This window comes from Megalops cyprinoides, chromosome 1 (assembly GCF_013368585.1).
Source record: "Megalops cyprinoides isolate fMegCyp1 chromosome 1, fMegCyp1.pri, whole genome shotgun sequence".
Lineage (NCBI taxonomy): Eukaryota > Metazoa > Chordata > Actinopteri > Elopiformes > Megalopidae > Megalops > Megalops cyprinoides.
Genome location: NC_050583.1, coordinates 69,292,489 through 69,313,791, shown reverse-complemented (window position 1 = coordinate 69,313,791; position 21,303 = coordinate 69,292,489). Strand labels below are relative to the sequence as shown.

General features: G+C 39.7%; 1 protein-coding gene across 4 annotated transcripts in view; it reads right to left on the bottom strand.

Moving 5' to 3' along the window:
- The window catches only part of LOC118791879 (phosphatase and actin regulator 2-like), a 68,243-nt gene extending 53,565 nt beyond the window's left edge, over positions 1-14,678 (bottom strand). For 3 of the 4 annotated variants that reach the window (XM_036549369.1, XM_036549395.1, XM_036549404.1), the window contains exon 1: positions 14,546-14,678. In XM_036549369.1, the coding sequence (XP_036405262.1) occupies positions 14,546-14,678 (133 nt within the window). Of the gene's footprint in view, positions 1-1,928; positions 1,989-14,545 lie in introns of those variants that run through there. The other variant, XM_036549386.1, reaches the window with a different exon arrangement.
- Positions 14,679-21,303: the final 6,625 nt, after the last annotated feature.

The window sequence follows — 21,303 nt, the reverse complement described above, 5'->3', positions numbered from 1 at the left end:
AAATAGCTAACTTCCCACATATTGTAGTTGACAAAATCAGCTGCAGGTCAACATATTTACACCTTAACTTTAAGAAACTACACTTAAATAGTTAGGAGCTTTTCCATTTCTGCATTTTCCATTTTTTACTTCTAGAACGAACAACCTGACGTATCAAACCCTTAGCAAACGTGCAGGTAAAATAATTGGGTCTTTCAAGAACAGGTGTTGAACTACTTTAGGGAATTGCTTTTGTGGGGTGACTCCTCTGTCCATTACAGAATCATGAAGGGCATCTAAAAAAAAATCTGGCCTGGAGCTGCATCTTCTGCTTGAAATGAGCGCAACTCCTATGAGTTCAAGTTTGACATCCATGAGTCTGTTTACTGAGAGACAGAGAACAATGTGAATTGCTAACAAGGGCAGCATTGTCATGGCCTGGATAATGGACCCCATGGACGGGCAACTCAGCATGATGTGTAATCAATTATTCAAAATCTGAAGCATAAGAGAAATCTAATCTGCCAAAATTGGAATCCAATTCTTGTAGTCATATTGAACCAGTTCATTAGCTCTTCTTCCCCCCATGGATTTGATGATTACTGTGCAGTTACTTTGGCAATGCAGAGTGGTAGGGCATATAGCAGCTTCCTTTACTTTTACTATTCATCTGATTGTATTGATTAGAAAATGCTGCTTCAGAGAGCAACATTAGAGACACTGTCAGCCCTAATTGGCAAAAAATTCATTTCAAAATAAAGATGCAAGATGAAATAAACATACTCTAATCAAATATGTTATTTGTTTTCATCTGGGTTCATACTAATGGACAGAACAATTGGAATATAATTCACGAATCAGATAAACACATCTAAATTTAATATTATCCAATGCATATATCATCCTTAAAATGGGAATAGGAGCATGAATAAAGATTTCAGCATTAAAAGTGAATTTATAGTGTCAATTTTAAAATGTGTACACAAACACATATACTTAACTTTATCATAAACAAATCAGTTCAGCTGAAGACAAACATGTGACAGCCTGCTGCATAATAAGGCACTGTGGAGATTAATAGATTTTGAGATGGAAATAACTTTGTTTGTGTTCATGAAGACACAACAGGGTTCTTACACAAAGCTGCAATATGTAGCTCTTCAGCTTCACATTTTAAATCTTGGGTGTGGGAGAAAGTTCACAAAGTGCAAAACAGGCTGCTGGCCCTTTCTGTGCTTGGTGACTGCATATCACCCCCCACCTCCCTTTTCAGACACTGTTGTGTCACCTCCAGATGTTTGGGGTGACCAGAAACACTTCCTTTGAGTTGCTCTGAGGTGATTACATGACAGGAAGCCTGGCAGCGTTATGGGGTGTGAGTAACGCAGCAAGGAAAATCAAACATATCATATGACACTGCCATTTCCCAGATTTAGCTTTATGGTAATGTTATATTACAGTCTTTCTCTGGCTTCTATTTAAACCTTTGGCAAAATTCCATTTAATATTCAAAGTAAAAACAAAATCAGTTCACAAAGGACCTGAAAATGCCACTGTAAACATTTGAGTGACATAGATTTAAGGTTTAATATGGATTTATTTTTTATTTAATATTTTTTCAAAGGATAGGACCCATAGACTATAAGACGGCAGCAGGACAGTGGATATACAGGGATAGCCAGTATAGTATATCTCTGAACAGCACCGAAACAGAGCTCTGAATACCTAAATAACACAATTGAACCCAAAGCACAACGCTGGTGATGCAAATGATTCCTCTGCCTCCCTGCCAAGGAAAGCACTAAACTGAAATGAAAACCAGCACAACTCAAACACCGCTCCAGCTACTATGATGTGTACCTAACAAGTCAACACAACAAGCTCCAAGTTATCAGACACAGAACTTGGTGGGGAGGATGAAACACATAGAGCTGGTAGAGAGCACTTACCAGCATTTTCCATGACAAGCTGGAGAGACAGTGATCGTCCCTGAGAACGTGTCCTTTCTGCTTCCCTGTCTCCACACACAGAGAGGTACAGACCCGCCCCTGTGGTTAGTGTAGCCCATAACTCCTCCCAACACATGAGCCTTTGATTGACAGCTTGCAGCGTTCCTGCCCGCCATACTGCAGCAATCAGAGCCAAGGAGCACAGCTGATGGCAAACGGCCATTAGCTCCACCAGAAAGCCTACAGCACCAGGTCAAGCCTATCAGAGAGGAACCTCCCAGTCCACTGGGGTTTTTAGCTGCATCCCAGCATGGGAGGGAGGAAGAGAGAGAATGCTGTGCCCGTCTTTAGACATGCACTAATATTTCATCAAGGCAGCTGGCCTAATTTACAGTTTCTTTGTATTTCCTGGACAGTGGCATCACAGTGAGCACTCAGCAACTAAAGCATGGATTCAACCTAAATGGAAAACAAGAACTGTGGCAAATTCTAAATGCTTTTACATTCTCACACTTTTTTGTTAATTTTGTTAATTGTATGTGAATGAAATGTTTTTGTTAAAGAATCTGATTAACAAAGCACATTTAGATTAAATATGGAATATTGAATCATATTTCTCTGGAACTGGTAATTGGTTTGTCTTATGTGGGAAATTTTTTGCCTATGTCTACCTGCCTAACTTTGAAAAAAAAAAAAATATATATTATATATATATATATATATATATATATATATAATATCCTTACAGATATATATATATATATATATATATATATATATATACATATATCTTGCACCATGCAGATTTGCCTATGCCACCCACAGCCACCTGTGTCCTCCCCAGTGACCATACATTGAACTGATAAAGAACTGTTTCTGAGGAGGTGTATGTACCATTGCAGAGTATTATCCAGGCTAGCAGCTTATGTTCTTAAAACAACAACAATGACAATAACAATAACAACAATAATAAGAACAAGAAGAATAGTAATAATACTAATATATTTCTTATGTCTGATATAGTGCCTTTCAAAACCTCAAAATGATTCAAAGTGTAGGGGAGCACCTTACATCATCCACCAATGTGCGCCATCCACCTATTGTGCACCACAACACTCACCAACACTCACCACTGAAGTGCCCAATGTGTCAGATATATTGTTGCATTATCACAGCTTTTTATCTGCTTCACTGGCAGATCTCATACAACGTAGCTTTCATTTCTTCCATTTATACTGTACATCTGGATATTTACTGCCACAATGTCTGTGACAACCTCCTCATCCAATAATACCATACAGTATCTTTTCCAGGGCTCAAACCTGCTACCTTCTAATTCCAACTTGTACATTTTAACTACCCCACACTGTTGACCGAACATGGAATTACCAGATGCAATCACCTGTATTGGCAGGTCGCAGGTCATTGAAATAGCAGCTCTGGTAAATAAAGTGGAAAACCCTTGGAGACAAAGCAACCAGCCTGCTTATCACAGATTTTTAATCATGACAGTGTCAAGAACAAGCTGGTGCACATGTGCATTTCACCATGATTTACAACATATCATAATATCTCTAAGAGATAAGGGGGCATTAGGGGTTTCTATGGTGATTGCTTTGTCCACCTTTTCAAGCAGGTCTTGCCATGAAAGACCATTTGTTCTGCTTTATGTTTTGTAGGAATATAGTTTTCCTCCTTTACTTTTCAGTGATCACCCTGAGAACTCTGAAAACTCACTGATGTGACTGAGAACTGACGGGGTAACATTTTAACTGCTTTGGGTTACTGTTTGATAATTACACCAGCTAATGTTAGACAGATGTCCTGCTAATAAATGAGGTGGAAGATGCAAATTTAAAGAATGTGCTCTTTGGAGGTGATCAGCAGCACTCTATTCCCACACTGTCAGCTCTTTCAGAGGAAAAATGCCAGAGTCCAAGTGCTCTGTTACAGCTTGCTGCAGACGGGGAGGTGGTAAGTAATGGGGCTGTGATGTCGCAACTTCCCCTCAAGATAAATGCCTGAAAAGGCAGGGGGGGCTCTCTGAAGCACTAAAACCCATTCATTCCCATTACTGTTACAATTCTACATTCACAGACCACACAGTCCTTGAAATGATTTCAAATGTTCCCTTCTGAACAAGAAAATCCCATAAGACAATTAAAGCCAGCGATACTGTTTGGTCTCGTTTTAAGACATGCATGTCAAGCAGAGGTATAGCTTTTACAAGGGGAATGCTTAGTATGGCCAGCCATTGTTAATTTCACTTATTGTGGGATCAATTATAGAGAAGAATCCCAGGTTTCTTCAGTAATATGCTGTTCACGTAACACTGTGTGACATGAATTAACTCAGTGGTTTTAATGCAAGGCAAGACAAAGCACTGTTAATCTCATTGTAACTTTGGAACCATATGTTAGTTTTTAAGGGTAACTTCACTGTAAATGCGATATGTTGTTTCTTGCCTTTACTTGAGTTGGTATCGACACTGAACAGCTCTTCATGTTCTCACATACTGATTTGAAATCTTTGCATGATTTTGCACCTTACATAAACCCCAGAATGCATTGGGGATTTTTAGCAAATTGCCCCCTTGTTGCCTATTCATCAAAAGGAAACATCCCTGGTCATTAATAGGTACATCCAAATAAACAGGTCTAACAGGAAAATAAGATATCCACTCAGTGACCACTTTATTAGGTACACCTGTACATCTGCTTGTTGATGCAAATATCTAATCAGCCAATCATCTGGCAGTAACTCAATGCATAAAATCACGAAGACATAGTCAAGAGGTTCAGTTGCTGTTCAGACCAAACATTAGAATGGGTAGGAAATCGGATTTAACTCAGTTTGACCGTGGGATGACTGTTTGTGCCAGACAGGGTGGTTTGAGTATCTCAGAAACTGCTGATCTCATGGGATTTTCATGCACAACAGTCTCTATGGTGCATAGAGAATGGTGCGAAAAACAAAAAAACATCCAGCGAGTGGGAGTTCTGTGACAGAGGTCAGGGGAGAATGGCCAGACTGGTCCAAGCTGACAGGAAGGTGACAGTAACGCAATTAACCACACGTTACAACAGTGCTATGCAGAAAAGCATTTCTGAACATACAACACATCAAACCTTGAGGTGAATGGGCTACAACAGCAGAGGACCACGTTGGGTTCCACTTCTGTCAGCTAAGAACAGGAAACTGAGGCTACAGTGGGCACAGGCTCACCAAAACTGGAAGGCAGACAATTAGAAAAACATTGTCTGGTCTGACAAATCTCAATTTCTGCTGCAACATGCAGATGGTAGGGTCAGAATTTGGCGTAAACAACATGAATCCATGGATCCATCCTGCCTTGTGTCGACGGTTCAGGCTGGAGGTGATGGTGTAACGGTGTGGGGAACATCTTCTAGGCACACATTAGGCACCTTAATACCAACTGAGCATCATTTAAATGCCACAGCCTACCTCAGTATTGTTGCTGACCATGTGCATCCCTTCATGACCACGGTCTACCCATCTTCTAATAGCTACTTCCATCAGGATAACGTGCCATGCCACAAAGCACATATCGTCTCAAACTGGTTCCAGGAACATGACAATGAGTTCAGTGTACTCCAATGGCCTCCACAGTCACCGGATCTCAATCCAATACAGCACCTTTGGGCTGTGGTGGAACAGGACATTCGCAGCATGAATGTGCGACTGACAACTGCAGCAACTGCATGATGCTATCATGTCAGCATGGAGCAGAATCTCTAAGGAACGTTTCCAGCACCTTGTTGAATCCAGGCCACAAAGAATTTAGGCCGTTCTGTGGGCAAAGGGGGGGGGGGTCCTACCCAGTATAAGGGCATACTCACACTAGGCCCGGTTGCCTTGTACCGTGCCCAAGCACGATTTTCCCCCCTCCCCACTCCCCCGCTGGCCTGCGCTCACATTACGCTTAACGTTCCGGGCCCAAGCACGCTTACGTTATCACGATGCGACCTTTTGTGTTGAAGAAAAGCGCTCTCGCACAGAACAATGGAGTTCTTAATTGTACTTACTTTGTGGCTCATTTGGAGTCGTTTTGGGCACGGTGACACACAACCCTCTTGAGTGGTGTAACGGAACGTACAGTAGTTGATCCTCGTTCCGTACGGATCCCCCCTCCATGGTTCGGCACGCATGTGAACCGTGGATTAATTGCAAATTTTAACCATAATAGTGTGAAATACAGTTTTACTACCGCTGTTACTTTTTAAAGTAATAATTCCCTAAATCTCGATACAGAGTTGCAAAGATGAAAAGTGAAAAGACACAAGCGCTATTTTAAAAACCAGCAACGTTACTTAACAGAAGCGTTGCGAAGACGTAGGCTGCATCCGAAACCACTCACTCGTTCACTCACTCACTATTCACAGTCATACAATAAATTAATCATTTCCTGGATATAGTTTCATGTTTGCAAGTTTATTTGAACATTTGTATGAACATCTTTGCGTCTAAGTGTGCCAGCTAAGTGACTAGCTAGTTGCAACTGATATTAACCTGCTAGCTAGATAATACCACTATCTATCTACCAATCACTAGCTAACTTAATGAAAGAACTAGCACCCAGCTTCATCTGTTCAAATTAGTTGAAACTAACATTAGCTAGCTAGCTGGCAGTTAAGTCCAACAATCAAGTGTAAAATGTATATACACTCATTGAGCACTTTATTAGGAACACCTGTATACCTACTTATTCATGCAATTATCTAATCAGCCAATCATGTGGCAGCAGTGCAATGCATAAAATCATGCAGATATGGGTCAGGAGCTTTGCTTAATGTTCACATCAAGCATTGGAATGAGTAAAAATGTGATCATAGTGATTTCGAGCGTGGCATGATTGCTGGTGCCAGACGGGCTGGTTTGAATATTTCTGTAACTGCTGATCTCATGGGATTTTCACGCACAACAGTCTTTAGCATTTACTCAGAACGGTGCCAAAAACAAAAAACATCCAGTGAGTGGCAGTTGTGCAGACGGAAGCGCCTTGTTGATGAGAGAGGTCAACAGAGAATGGTCAGACTGGTTCGAGCTGACAGAAAGGCTACAGTAACTCAGATAACGACTGTGTACAGTTGTGGTGAGCAGAAAAGCATCTCATAACGCACAACATGTCGAACCTTGAGGTGGATGGGCTACAACAGCAGAGGACCACGTTGGGTTCCACTTCTGTCAGCCAAGAACAGAAAGCAGAGGCTGCAGTGGGCACAGGCTCACTGGACAGTTGAAGACTAGAAGGTAGCCTGCTCTGATGAATCTCGATTTCTGCTGAGGCACACAGGTGATAGGGTCAGAATTTGGTGCCAGCAGCATGAATCCATGGACCCACCCTGCCTTCTGTGGGGAATGTTTTCTTGGCACACTTTTAGCCTGTTAATACCAACATCGTGTTAATACCAACATCACGTTGTCAATATCAACATCATCGCTTGAATGCCACAGCCTATTTGAGTATTGTTGCTGATCATGTGCATCCCTTCATGGCCACAATTTACCCACAATTTATGATTATGCACCATGTCATAAAGCAAGTCATCTCAAACTGGTTTCATGAACATGCCAATGAGTTCAATGTTCTTCAGTGGCCTTCCCAATCACCGAATCTGAATTCAATAGAACACCGTTGGGATGTGGTAGAACGGGAGATTCACAGCATGAATGTGCAGCTGACAAATCTGCAGAAATTGCGTGATGCAATCATGTCAACATGGACCAGAATCTCAAAGGAATGTTTCCAACATCTTGTGGAATCCATACCATGAAGAATTGAGGCTGTTTTCAGAGCAAAGGGAGGCCCTACCCAGTATTAGTATAGTGTTCCTAATAAAGTGCTCAGTCAGTGTGCATATATATATAGATATAGATAGATATAAGAAGAGCCTTCCAAGTGACAGTGACAGTGACAATGACAGGACTCAACATTCCGCCACAACTGACAAGCAGAGAGTGGACGAGTCATTTCTCCACAGCTTCCACAGGTCTCTAATGTGTCACAAGACAGGAATAGCTGCCTCTCCACCTGCCAGATAAGCAACACGCACACCACAGATATGGAAACATTGAGAGGACATAAATTGTCTGCTGGAATCAAGGCACCAAAAGACAGCCTGGCCCTGAAAGATCAACTTTTGCAACTATCACTACAGAGATACGGAACAGATTGATAGGGATGGTCACTCAGCCAAGTACGTCTGTAGTCTGCATACCTATATTAAGACATCAGGAGACCCTCCATCAGAGCAAGGCACCACTATTACCTAGCTGGAGTCAGGGACTGGCAGGCACACGCTTTTACCTTTCGACTCACGCTTCAGTTAGCGACCGATTCACACCTTGGTGCACTCTGTGACGCTATTTCTAACCTACATAACAACTTCCATTAAAAAACCTGTAAGACTAGGCAGAATAAACACCTCATAAGGTTGGATCTGAACATCACTACTTTGCAAGAGGGGAGAAGCACTATCTTTCCAGAACAGCCTATAACTATTTCCAGGAAGTCTGAATAAATGGAGCAGTGCTACACAAGAGCAGGTCTGTGTTGTCCCTGATGACTTCTGTGTGAAATAAAAAACAGCAGGCTGAAGTACTGAATAGTGTATACAAAATCAGACAAGGGAGTATGGATTCATAACCCTGATGGGACTGTGTGGCATTTGATCCCTCACTCCAGATGCCACCTTAGTAATACACAAAGCAAAAGCAATCCTTTCTGGATAAAGATGCCAACAGATCCATAACACACAGAATGCTTTCCCTACTACAAAACAATCCAGCAGAATAATGTAACATATGATTATGACATTATCTATGAATTTGTAAAAAGATCACTGGTTATTGCTTCCACTGAGCTAACAGAAATTTAGGTACAAGGGACATATGACAATACTTTCCATGTACCTAATATTAAGATTTATTAGTGTTTGTCAGTGGCTTCTGTAGGTCTGAAGAAGTTCATTATAATTCAGAACAGAACAAATAAATGTGTTGACGTATATAACCAAGAAAGTAACTTACAACTGGTTACTCAACCAGTGAGCAATCACCATGTCCAAATATCAGGGTGATTTCAAGAACAAAACCTGGATGCTGCAAAAAAAACAATATCCTCAAGCTGTAAACCTTGATACGTTGTCATAATTACAAGGGCATATCATCAATCTTTATGATACAATTAAAATTATATGGCCAAGCAGACCAAAAACAGGAAATACAACACACAGTTTGAGACTTAAAATGCTTATAAAATAATAGTTGCCATGATAATAATTACATTTACCATGAAGATTCAAGTTCTTAGGGTTAGCTTCCCAGGAAACAAGTAGAATTTAAATGTAACACTACTTACAAGACAGAATACTTCAACGTCATGCTTACAGTGTGTGTGTGTGTGTGTGTGTGTGTGTGTGTGTGCGTGTGTGTGTGTGTGTGTGTGTGTGTGTGTGGAGAGACAGCATATAACTAACACTAGCATTACAAGATTTAAAAACCCACAATTAAGCAGAACAAAGCATGTGTCCCCCTACTCCATTTTGGGCAGTTCCCATGTAATTCTAAACATCCCACTCTTGTGTAATATTATCATGTGAAATCTGGATTTTTCCTCTTAAAGGGGTCACAGGACCTTGGCACAAACCCTTCTATAATAACTATTTATTTAGAATGGCTGAATGGATTTGGGCTGTGACGGTAAGGATTTTTTCTTCCCGCGGTAATAAAGCAAAGAAATTACCGCGATTTAGCGGTTTACGGCGGTTTCGCGCGTACGGTCACACCGGTGTGATTAAAACTGGTGCGATTAGAACACAAGATTGGAGAAATTCTAGCTAATTTTAGCTTTGAGGAAACGGCGATTTAACTGTAAAAACATAGTAAATGCTAACTGAAATCTATAAGAAACTTAACGCAAATGAAAACATAATGAACCATATAAGGTAACAGGCGCGCTACATACCGTAACAAATAAATTGCATGCGAAAGGGTTAAAATGAAATTTGCCGTTCAGCGCATCTGCGTTTGCCACGCCTTTCAGTAATTCAGCCAGGTAAATATCTGCGCTGGAATTACAGAAGGAAGTTGCGGTCAAACGTGATAATATGATTAAGTTGCGTTCAAACGCGTTAAAGTTTCCAGGTTAATCGCGAACAAGCGTCAACGTGTTAACGTTGACAGCCCTAAAATAAATAAATAATTGCGGTGATGCGGTAATGAGCTCAACCCCGCGGTAGGCGTCTCAAGACCGCGGTATTGCCGTAATGCGGTTATCGTCACAGCCCTAGAATGGACATACTAAGTGTATCATAGTTTATGTGTTTTATGTTCCCAAATACAAATTGGATATATTTACTCTGTAAATACAAATGGAAGTGGGAGAGATTTAAATATTTCTATCTTATCACCTAGTACCAGAAGAACAGACCTGTATAAGGTATACATCTAGTGTATTTAAGTGGCAAAAAGGAAGTGTGGCAATTATAATTCAGATGTTTGACTACCTTTAGGCTATGGTAACCTTCTTTGCCAGTGAACCCTTTCAGGATCAACTTACAAACAATGATGTGAAACAAAGTGAAAATGATCTAGAATCAGCTAATCAACCTTAATGCCAAGCCCAACCATAATCTGAAATGAACTGAAACTGACCCAGGGTCAGTGCTAGGATGCAGATTATGTTCACACCTACTATGCTCTTGCTTTAGCCCCAGTGATTAAGGTTTCAATTGACAAATGCTCCCTTACTCTGTCCATTTGATGTCTATGTTTGGGTATGTATCAGGAGGTAAATGTGAGGCAAAAACACCTTCAAAGAACACTGTGTAATACTGGAAGAAAGAGCTGGTCTGCCCTCTAGTGGCATTCTTATTCTCGACAAGAGTTGCCTCTGAGGGCAAACTAACCTCTCATTACACTGAGGTTTCCTTTTAACGTACATGGTTAAATTGTCCTCTTATGAGCCACCACATCAGTGTAGGTCATTTCACTTAAAATGACGTTTTTAGCCACTTTAGGACGCAACCACTGACAAATGTCATCTTGACTAAAACATTAGTCCTTCTCCTGGGTGAAATTGAGTAATTCATAGAAAACACAGTGTGTGCGTTTTTTTTTTCTCTGTATGATTTACAGTATTTCTTTGATGCATGATCACAAATACCCCAGGTGTGCAAATGTGTCCATTTCCATAATGAAGACACCATCAGTGAAGATGTAATTACCACAAAGTACAAAAACCCGTTTACCTGGACAGTCCTGGTGAGAAAGAATGAAAATGACCCATGATCAGGGTTCTGGGGTCTGCTCACTATTTTTTGTATAGAACATGTCTACACGGTTTCTTTGACTTCCTCTTGCACCAGAAGAGAAGACTTCCCTCAAATTGTCAAATTGTACCCTTGACATGCAGGAAGCAACACTGCTATTCTAGGAGGGCTATGGCTTGGAACCAAAATTACACTTGACAGCCAGGCAGGTCTGCAGGAAGTGGTTTCAAACCAACAACAATGTGACCTTTATGGTTTGGTACCAGTAGAGACACCCAGGACTTGGACCATGTGGGTGTACTATTAACAGCACATGCAAACAAGTGGATTACAGGTCTGCAAAGCTAGTATGGCTTCAGACTGAATCTCATCAGTATGGTACTCATGGCCACGTTGTTGTGACAAGACATCCATGGTTTCTAACATCTGAAGGACACAACATCATGATCACTCTTGGTTTGAAGAGTGATCATGAACAAAAGTTTGAAGCTTGCATCCTAACTAAAATCTGAGTGACTGTATAAAAGGTCCATGCATTCATCAGAGGTTTGCAATGTGCTACATCTTCATTAACTGAGTGACTGCGATTGGTAGGGAAAACAAATTGTGCAGAACCAGGGTTAGTCGTTTCCTTCATATGATGTTTGAATGCATTTCACCGACCCATGCACTTTGCATTAACACCGAATGCACAGAACATTTGACAAAGGAAATATCTTGTCCTCACCTGACACTGCCAGCCATCAGATGTGCTCAAGTCACTTCTTACCCTCAGGTTTCATGCTATGAATTTCCTTTTTTATTTTCAGACCTGCGTGATCCTAATTGTTTTAAATCTAATTTCTCAGCAAGACACAGCTTGGTTTAAGATGAAGAGAGAGGATCAAAATCACAAAAAATAGTGAAGTCCCATGTGGTAAAGAGGATCCCAAAAAAGCAGGCCTCTCAAATGGAAGAAACACAAAAGCCTTTCTTAAAATGAGCAGACATCTATGAATTTAAGTGATAGTCTTCATCATATATCCATTACCTTGATGTTGCTGAAGTCTTTCATTTTATTCTAACATTCAGCATTTGACAGAGAGACAGGCCTACAGCCTTTGGATTTAATTGTGCTGGAAGAATGTACAGTGCTGACTGTCCATTCCATTTTAAAACACATCAAGTACTTATACTTTAGCCTAGCAGATAGCTTTTATTAGTCAAGGGCAAAGCAGAGCTCTGAGCCTTAATAGCATGCAGACAACTTGCTGATGAGGTATGCGATAAGTGTGTCAGTTTGAATATGTTTTTGGTGGAAGCTGTACTTCCTCAACACTTAAATTACACACAGCAAATGCACAATAAGCACAATAAGCAAAATACAAATGAATGAATAATTCATGGTCTTGACAAACTATTATACAATATAGTAATGCATTTCCCCACAAGTGGTTGTAGCACTGAATCACTTCAGAAACTGTAACTCTTGATCTTACAGATTGCGAGGTGCATCAGAGCTCTACTCAAAGTCTGTATGCAACAGTCTGTAGATTGTGACAAGAAACAGCTGCAAAGACTGCTGAGCTCTGAACACTACACTGCTAAATAAGCAGTCGTCCCGGAATAGGATGGCTGGTTGGGTGTTTGTTAAACACAGATTTTCTTTTCTCCATCTAATGGATATACTCAGATCTCTACTGCAGATAACAGTTTGGCATTTGTAGTGGAGGAACAGCTAAAAATACCTTCATAAGCCTTCACAGAAGCCTCTGCTCCACAGTTAAAGCATGTATCAACACAAAGTGGAGGAATTCAGTTGTACTTTCAATTTATACTTACAAAGTAAAAGGAAGTCTTCATCAAATCCTAATGTCAGAGATAAAGGCCTTTCTGAGACCTACACTTCCCCACTGCTTTTTCATGCCAAATATTCCTCTCTATTTCAATCTTATCATGAACATAGGCTTGTATTTGCATCACTTTGTAATCTGGAAAGAATAAGCGTTTTTTACTTGCATAAAGCAAGTTGGTGCACTTTAATTCCTAGTACTTACATCCCTCTTACAATTTCCTGACCCCGTTTCTGCATAAGACCCTATCAGTCTTGTGGTTTTGACTACACTCTTATTCTTACTCACAGTGCAGCTGTTTGCTATTGTGAAAACACAGTTAAAAAAAGTCACTTTCAACTTTGTGTTAAGTGCAGGTATCAAATGCAATGAGAACCAAAAAAAAAAAAAAAAAAAAAAAAAAAAAAAATACTATTTAGGGGTTAAGTTTTGACACGGACAATTAGTTGGTTTTGTGATATTACAAGAGTACTGTAACACTTTTTGTAGGAATTTACAATAACTAAACACATAATCACAAGTAGGCTATGACAGGCAATGCGTGCATCTACCACAGCTGAAAAGGGCATACTTTTATTCAGAAATATCTGGCTCTCAAAACTGGGAACAAACTGAAAGGTACTCAGTGACTAAACGAAGGCAGAGAGCAGCTAAAAACAAAAGCTGGGCTGAATAATCTTATATTATATTTATTTCCAAATATTTTAAATATATTAATAGTTACACAGGCTTCTTGTTTTATAAGTCTTATATTATTATAAAAAATTGACAAAAACTATCTGTGTTGTTTTTTACATGCTTTACAGTCTTCATGATAAACATGCTTTCTTGCATGATACACAAGTAGTGTTGGATGTTCTAAAAACAAAGTTTTAATGATTATATTTCACTCCTTGTGTATAAATTCACATCTGTTTGGTACTACTACTTGGTAGTACAGCTTTGACCAAATCTATACAGCATGTAGTAAATATCTAGCTGTATAAATGGATAACATATAAAAATCACATGCTGTGTAGGTCGCAAATGTAACGTCAACCACACGATCAGTACTGGAATGGGTCTCTTGCCAACATGTTGACTACAGTTAAAACTTCTCCACTGAAGAACAGGTTGGCCAAAAAAAAAAAAAAAAGCCATCAGCTAGTCCTAGATCATGTATTTAAATCCGGATAACACCATGAAATCATGTTTCACTCGGAAATGCGATTTCAATCTATAATTTGGCGACACCTAATTTAGAACTTTACATCATACACAATTGATTTGTGTGCTGTGTTAGGTTGTTAGGTTGGGAGTTAATTTATCATTTGTTTTTATTTCTAATATGCATATGGAACGCATCTGTAATCTTCACCTTACATCTCGCCCCTGTACTGCAACAACAGGCATGTTGGCGTTTAACACATTCACGAAAGCGTGACAAAATTGCCAGTTGACGTGATTATATTAATTCTAAGTTCTAAGTTTTGTAAAGTATCGGTTTCCTTACCTGAGCAGGCAGCGTGTAGTCTGTTCAATATTCGCGCTCTGAAGCCTGAGGTGTCACTTTGAGAACGAACCCTTTGCAAGGGACGAACTGCTGAAAACGTATATTCATCTGAGTAAAAGTCCTTATCTGCCATTAAAACCGATTAAAGAATTACATCAAACAGGATCACAGTAGTGAGTGCACAGCGACTTCACAGCGTCTCGTCTGACAGCCAGAAAAAGCCGCCCCACAACCGCTAAGCTTAACTAAAGGAGGTTCCGTTTTTGTTTTTTTGTTTTTCAACGCAACATGAATATTTGCATGCTTTGATCATGGTGTGTGACTTTCGATTGGCTCTCATCACTACTCATCTTTTGATCTCCCGTTTTGAGCAAGAACAAGACAAGTTGTAGTTTTAAAGTATGTCCAACTTGATTAGCTCGGTTTCAGCCAAACTTCTATCCAGCTCACGTTTATATCATTCCAGAACATTAAGGTAATTAATTAATGTAAATTTTTGCCACAGTTTTGGAACATTATTTTTTGAACATCCTGTCTTCAGAAGTCTTTTATTGCACGATTGCTTCACTGCGACATCCGCTGCAGTTTCCAATTACCTACAGCCAAGGAATATTTTATACTACAAGTCCCAGAGTGCGTTACGGGAGAACAGATGACAATTAGGGGACTGGTAGCACATTTGAAGTGTTTCATGAGAGTATGCTATGATTTACAAATACGAATACATATGGCACTATATTGACGCGATACATTCCATAATTGTTAAAACGCACCGGACCCTGGTTGCACGTTTAAACCCAGCGGAACAGTAAGCAAAGTAAAATTAGGACATGCATGGCAGAGATACTCGATGATGCTTTTTAACCGATGGGAGATACTAAGTACACCCGCTGGGCGTGCATACGGTGAACAGCCAAATCTGAGTGAAGTAACGGAGGTGTCGCTAAAGCCAGTCAGAAAGTTTTTGAGCGAACTGTAGCTAGCTAGTGAAGTAGCTAGCGAACACACTGTAAAAGCCTTGGAATATAACGTTATCGCGCAATCGCTGTTGTAATGTTTAGGTTTACATTCTGAGGAAATGAACTATCTTGCTGTTCCTTGTGGTAATAATGCATACATGTTAAAGGAAGTGATGCACAAGGCTTTCATGGGTTTTTACTATTTTGTCACTTGCAAACTTTGTTGGTTACTTGCTCGATGTAATTTAATGTTAGCTAGCTAGAGCGAGCTACCATCAACAACTGTTTAACATGTTCGTTTACAGCGGGAGGATTTTTTGAATGAAGCAGGTAAATGCTAGTTTCTTCGATGGTAACAGCTGACATTTACGATAGGAATGATTGCTACAGTTTTCTGTTCTTCTAATTGTTACGGGTCCCAAGTATGGTACCACAGCAACAAAGATGAAATTTAATCTTTAAAATACAGGTAAAGTTGAGCATTGAAGACACGGAGCTTTTCACTCAACTTCCAGATTGCATCTGAGGGGCTGGCAGAAGTCCCTTCCTTAAGGCAACCCGGGCGCAACTGCTCTGGTGTCAAAGGTTCCCACTGGGTGCTCCTCTGCTTTACCGTCTTTCTTTACGGTCCACATTACAAAATAGCGCTTCATAATTAATCGCTACCTGAATTATTAGGGTTATTTTACTGCCATTCGTGACGCTAGGAATGTTCACTTGAGAAATTAAATCAAAATGACAACCAAATTAAATCAAAATGACGACCAATGTGGTCACCTGTTTTGGGTGCACCACATAATGACGATATTATTTAGACATTAAATGTGATGCTGTATTTGAGCTATGTGATTCAACCTGTCAGAGTGGCACTCTAATCATCATACCATTAACTAGCTAGTTTAGTGCCAGTGTTATAGTTTAAACGTAAAAAGACAGCTGAAAGTTAGTCTATATTTAGTAATGGTAGTATTATATAATATTAGTAATACTTAGTACTTATCAATCAAAAGAGTAGTCTTAATTGACATTGGTATATTCCACTGAAAACTATCTAATGCATTCATTCTATGAACTTCATCTGGCCAGTAATGCAGATTGAATGGCTCAGTGGCTATAGTTCTTCAGAATAAACAAGGCCCCTGTAAAACAAATTTGAGTTGCATTTTACTCAGAACAGTAACAAGGGCACAATGGCACACAATGTATGAATACAATTAAAAAAAAATTGTGAAATTCCTGCCAACAGAGGCTGTAAAAGCAAAGCTTGACTTACCTTCCATCTAATTCACAAAGTTCAGCAGACCATGTGTAAAGTGTGATGGAGTCCTTTCATAATGAGTGGCAATAAAGTCTTGGAATGTCAGTTTGGACCCAAAGGGAAATCTCAAAAAGGGGGAAGAAGAGGAGTGGAGCTTGACATCATCAGCTTCAGGACATGACTGTGGAAGATTAGGAGGAAAGAGAAGACATAAAATACACAACACAAGAAAGAATGGTGTTGAGGCAAAAAATCACAAACATCCACGGGGCCACTGCTGCTGTACCCTTGGGAAAGGTACTCACAACTGCCTCAGTAAATATCCAGATGTATAAAATGGACAACATTGTAAAAAACTGTAATTGATGTAAGTCACTCTGGATAAGAGTGTCTACTAAATGCAAATAATGTAATGGAATCTCCTAGGAGGCTTTTCAAGCATGGCACAAACCATCAATGAACAGCTGATCCAGTGGGTTGAGGAACTGGTTAAAAATGGTATGATGGACAGCATGGAGCCACACTGAAGCATTATGTGAAAACTAGAATGTCCAATATAGCTGCCCCCAATGAATTAGATTGATCAAACTACCCCAGATTAAAAGACATAAACAATGACATATATCTGACAAAAGTTTAAAAAAAAAAAAAAAACAATGACAAAGATGGATCAGGAGAACCTTTGCCATAAGTTGGGAGAATGGAAGAAAGGTAGAGCAAAAAAAGAGTTCTACGGCAGAAACAAAGACAAAATATACTGGACACACAAGCACGTCAGAGGAGAAGAACTTATATGAAAATCATCCCCATCCTTCATTTCTTCCCGCTGATGAAGAATCAACAGTTGTGGACTATGAGAAAAGCTTGCTGTTTGTCCACCAAGAAAATGGCAGCAAGATATGATGAAGCCCTATGTATGCCACAGTGTGCCTGATTGCAACATACAAGACCATGAAACATGACCTGGCTGTGTTCTATGTGTGCAAACAAACTGTGGCCACATTCTTGCAGTAATGTTCATCATTCAGTCAGAACAAGCAGCCTACATCAAGGAGGCATTAAATGTTTTGAAAGGCTGGAATCCAGATTGGAACCCAAATTTCTGTATGACAGATTACAGTGATACTGAGTGTAGTGCACTCCAGACCGCATTTCCAAATTCCACAGTGCACCTTTGTGATTTCCACAGGGAGCAGCCTGGGCCAGGTGGATCAGAAACTCCAAGAATCGTCTATCCACTGAGGAGGTGAAGCATCTCCTTTGGATGCTTCACAATGTTGCTGCAGCACCACCTGGGCAGACAGAGGCGGACAAACTACAAATTCTATGAAATCCCCCAAACCATGGGAGAAACCACAATTGAGAGCATGGCTACAAACAAAATGGCTGACTCAAGTACTTGCTGCTAGCATAACAGTTAAGAAAAAATAGTTAATTTCTAAGAAAGATTCTTCTGAAAATTATTTTGTTTATCAGAGTTCTGAAACAGCTTTCATCAACAACAGTCCATCAGGCACTTCACAGAGAGGGATATTATTGTTGGGTTGGAGTACATAAACCCCTCATTGCACCTAAAAAGGCACATTTGCAAGTAAAGTAGTCCAAAGAACACAGGCAGGTGTCTACTGAGGAAAAAAAGTCATATGGTCAGATGTTCCACCCCTTTCCCTGCTCTCCACAAGTGTTTGAGTGCATGTGTGTGTAGCATGCCAAAAGAAACTACTGGCCCAAGTATATATTTTGATGTGAAAGACATTAACTGTCAAAGAATTATTTATTGCACTTTTCAGTTTCAGCACTTCATCTTTTCAGGGAGTAATAAGAGAATCAGTAAATGACAGTTCAAAAAAAGCATCAGGATATCAATCACCAATTCTATTGGAATGAGCAAAATCATTAGAAGAAAATACATACAATTTATTTTGCACCACCAATTTTATTCATTGATTTTCAGTAGTTACAATTTCCTATCACACTACTACAATGGGGCACGGTTATAGCTACACCTTATTACTCCATAGAGAGTACACAGCACATACCCAGAATTACCCAAATACAGTAGGGTAACTAACAAGCAAGAACAACCAATCACCTCACAGAGAAGCCAAAAATGGTGGTATAACATGGAACTTAAAGCAGCACTAGCTAGACCTGTCTCAAACCAAGCACGACTCCTGTATGTGAACTTAATCCTACACATTTATTTTATATCATTGTATTTGACACATAACAGACTCTAGATCTCTGTGTATCGTTTTCATATGGGATGCTACATATCCTAGAGAACTACTTACTTGTAGTATGAATTTTAGTATGCTAGTTTAATGCCACATATTTATACCATATGTTTTACATACAGAACATGTGATTCTTTCATTTTTTTCATAAAACATTTGTATATAAGTTACCATATTTTAGCACCAAAACCTATAATTACACACAAAGTTAAAACATGTTTATTGAAGAATATTAAAAGGCATTCGAGTCAAAAACAACTAATGTCAAAACATTGATATCAAAATGTATAATACCTGAGGCTTTTTCTTTTCTTTCTCTCAAACAACCATTTCCTGCTGTGCACCCATCCAAAACACCTTTAAATCCAACAGTGAAGATTATGCCTACTGTTCAGAAAGCCCAAAAACACAGCGCAAAAACCATTTTAGACATGAAACAAAACCGCTACCTTGGGTACCTTGTGATTTGTTCCACATTTCCTTACTCCTATTAGAATGTCAAGATTAAAAATAAACTTTCTTTGGAACATTACTATCTATAACAGGAACATGACCAAAATATAAAGCTAATTAAGTCACCGGGTTTATATGTATATATTCAGATTAGGAAGTTAACTAACTTCCTAATACAAAAGTGCAAGATAGTATTATATAGGTTATTTTTAATGGGCAGTATTATTATTAAAGTTCAGCAGGCTAGCTTACACCCAAGTTGCACCATTCTTCGGGTCACTTTGGCATAGTCAAGTTGTACCTTATCATTCTATTTATCAGGTTAGACTCCCAACAGTGTTCCTGTAGGCTACAGACTATGTACACTGAAAAGTGTGGTTGTGTTATCCAAAGAGCTTGTATTGTTTACTGAAAAAATACAAGACAATCCCTTGTATTTAGCTAAGAAATTTGTGCACAAAATTTAACATAGTACCCCTGCCTACTTTGCCATTTTTTTGTGCTGTGACCGATTTTGTTGGGCATGCCCAGGTCCACAGGATGCCCAATGTTCTTGGGCTAAAACTGTAATCTGATACTACAGTGTGCTCAGTAACTGTTAAATAGGTTTTAGCTCCGATTGGGTTGATTAGCAAGCATGATTAACTGTCATTCATTTCACTCGTGATGGCATTCGATTAACCATTCGTTCAAAAAGAACAAACCGTTCATGAACTGCACATCTCTAAAGCACACCCAGTGCCATAGTTGATATTTATAACTATCAACTGTAATCTTAAAACAGAGGTGTACTGGATCATGTGATTGAAACCTAGTCCTGTAGATGGTGAATGAAAACAGGAAACTGCAGTCTCAAATTGCTCAAAAAGGACTTGCAGCCTTTTTTCATATATTAAGGGAATTGATCCTTTGTACTGTATTCTCTGGAAACTTAGGGCATTACAAAAAATTACACTAAGACTGAAAATTTGGTGTCTAGGCAAAAGCATGTAACATTTACGTGCCATATAGCTGTCAATAACAAGTTGTATGAATGATGCAAAACCCTTGGCCCCCCTGTTGGTCTTTATCGGGCAGTTGCTTAAATACTTTCAGGTTTTGAGAACATTGATAAACTAGTGAGATACATTCTATCTGCCCAGTGCCGGCCAGAAGCAGATGGGCCCCCCCCATGAGCCCGGTTCTGCTCAAGGTTTCTTCCTGATAGGGAGTTTTTCCTTGCCACTGTTGCCTTAGGCTTACTCTCAGGGGGTCTCAGGCCTGGGAACAATGTAAAGCTGCTTTGTGACAACTTGTGTTGTAAAAAGCGCTATACAAATAAAAATGAATTGAATTGAATTGTTGCATACAGTGATTGTCACATTGAATTTTGCTGTTAACTTTTCACTATATAAGGATGAGTAGCAATGCTTAGGACTTTCCGTGGTTTGTGTCTCCCCTAACGGTTAGCCAACCTCCCAACTCCTCAAAACTAATTTGAACTGCGGCTTGGCCTTGGAAATGCCTCTTCACATTCACGATCGTCCACACACCATCACCGCATCAGTTGAGACCGGAGAAAGGGCGTATTCAGTAAAAACAGTTTCATACTAATGGTGTGGGGTTGTGTAGCACTCTAATACGGAAACTAGACTGAATAATGTAACCATTACAAACCAATCCAGGTAGTTCATGACACATAGGAGCTTGTTATCAACGTGTCCCTACAAGAAATAACGGAGCCAGCTGATAATTGGAATAGGCTACTCAGTGTTCTCAGTCCTACTCCTGGAGGCCCACTGTCCTGCATATCTTGTGTTTATCCTTGGTCCAAACACACCTGATTAGTGTGATTAACATGCTCTTGATTAA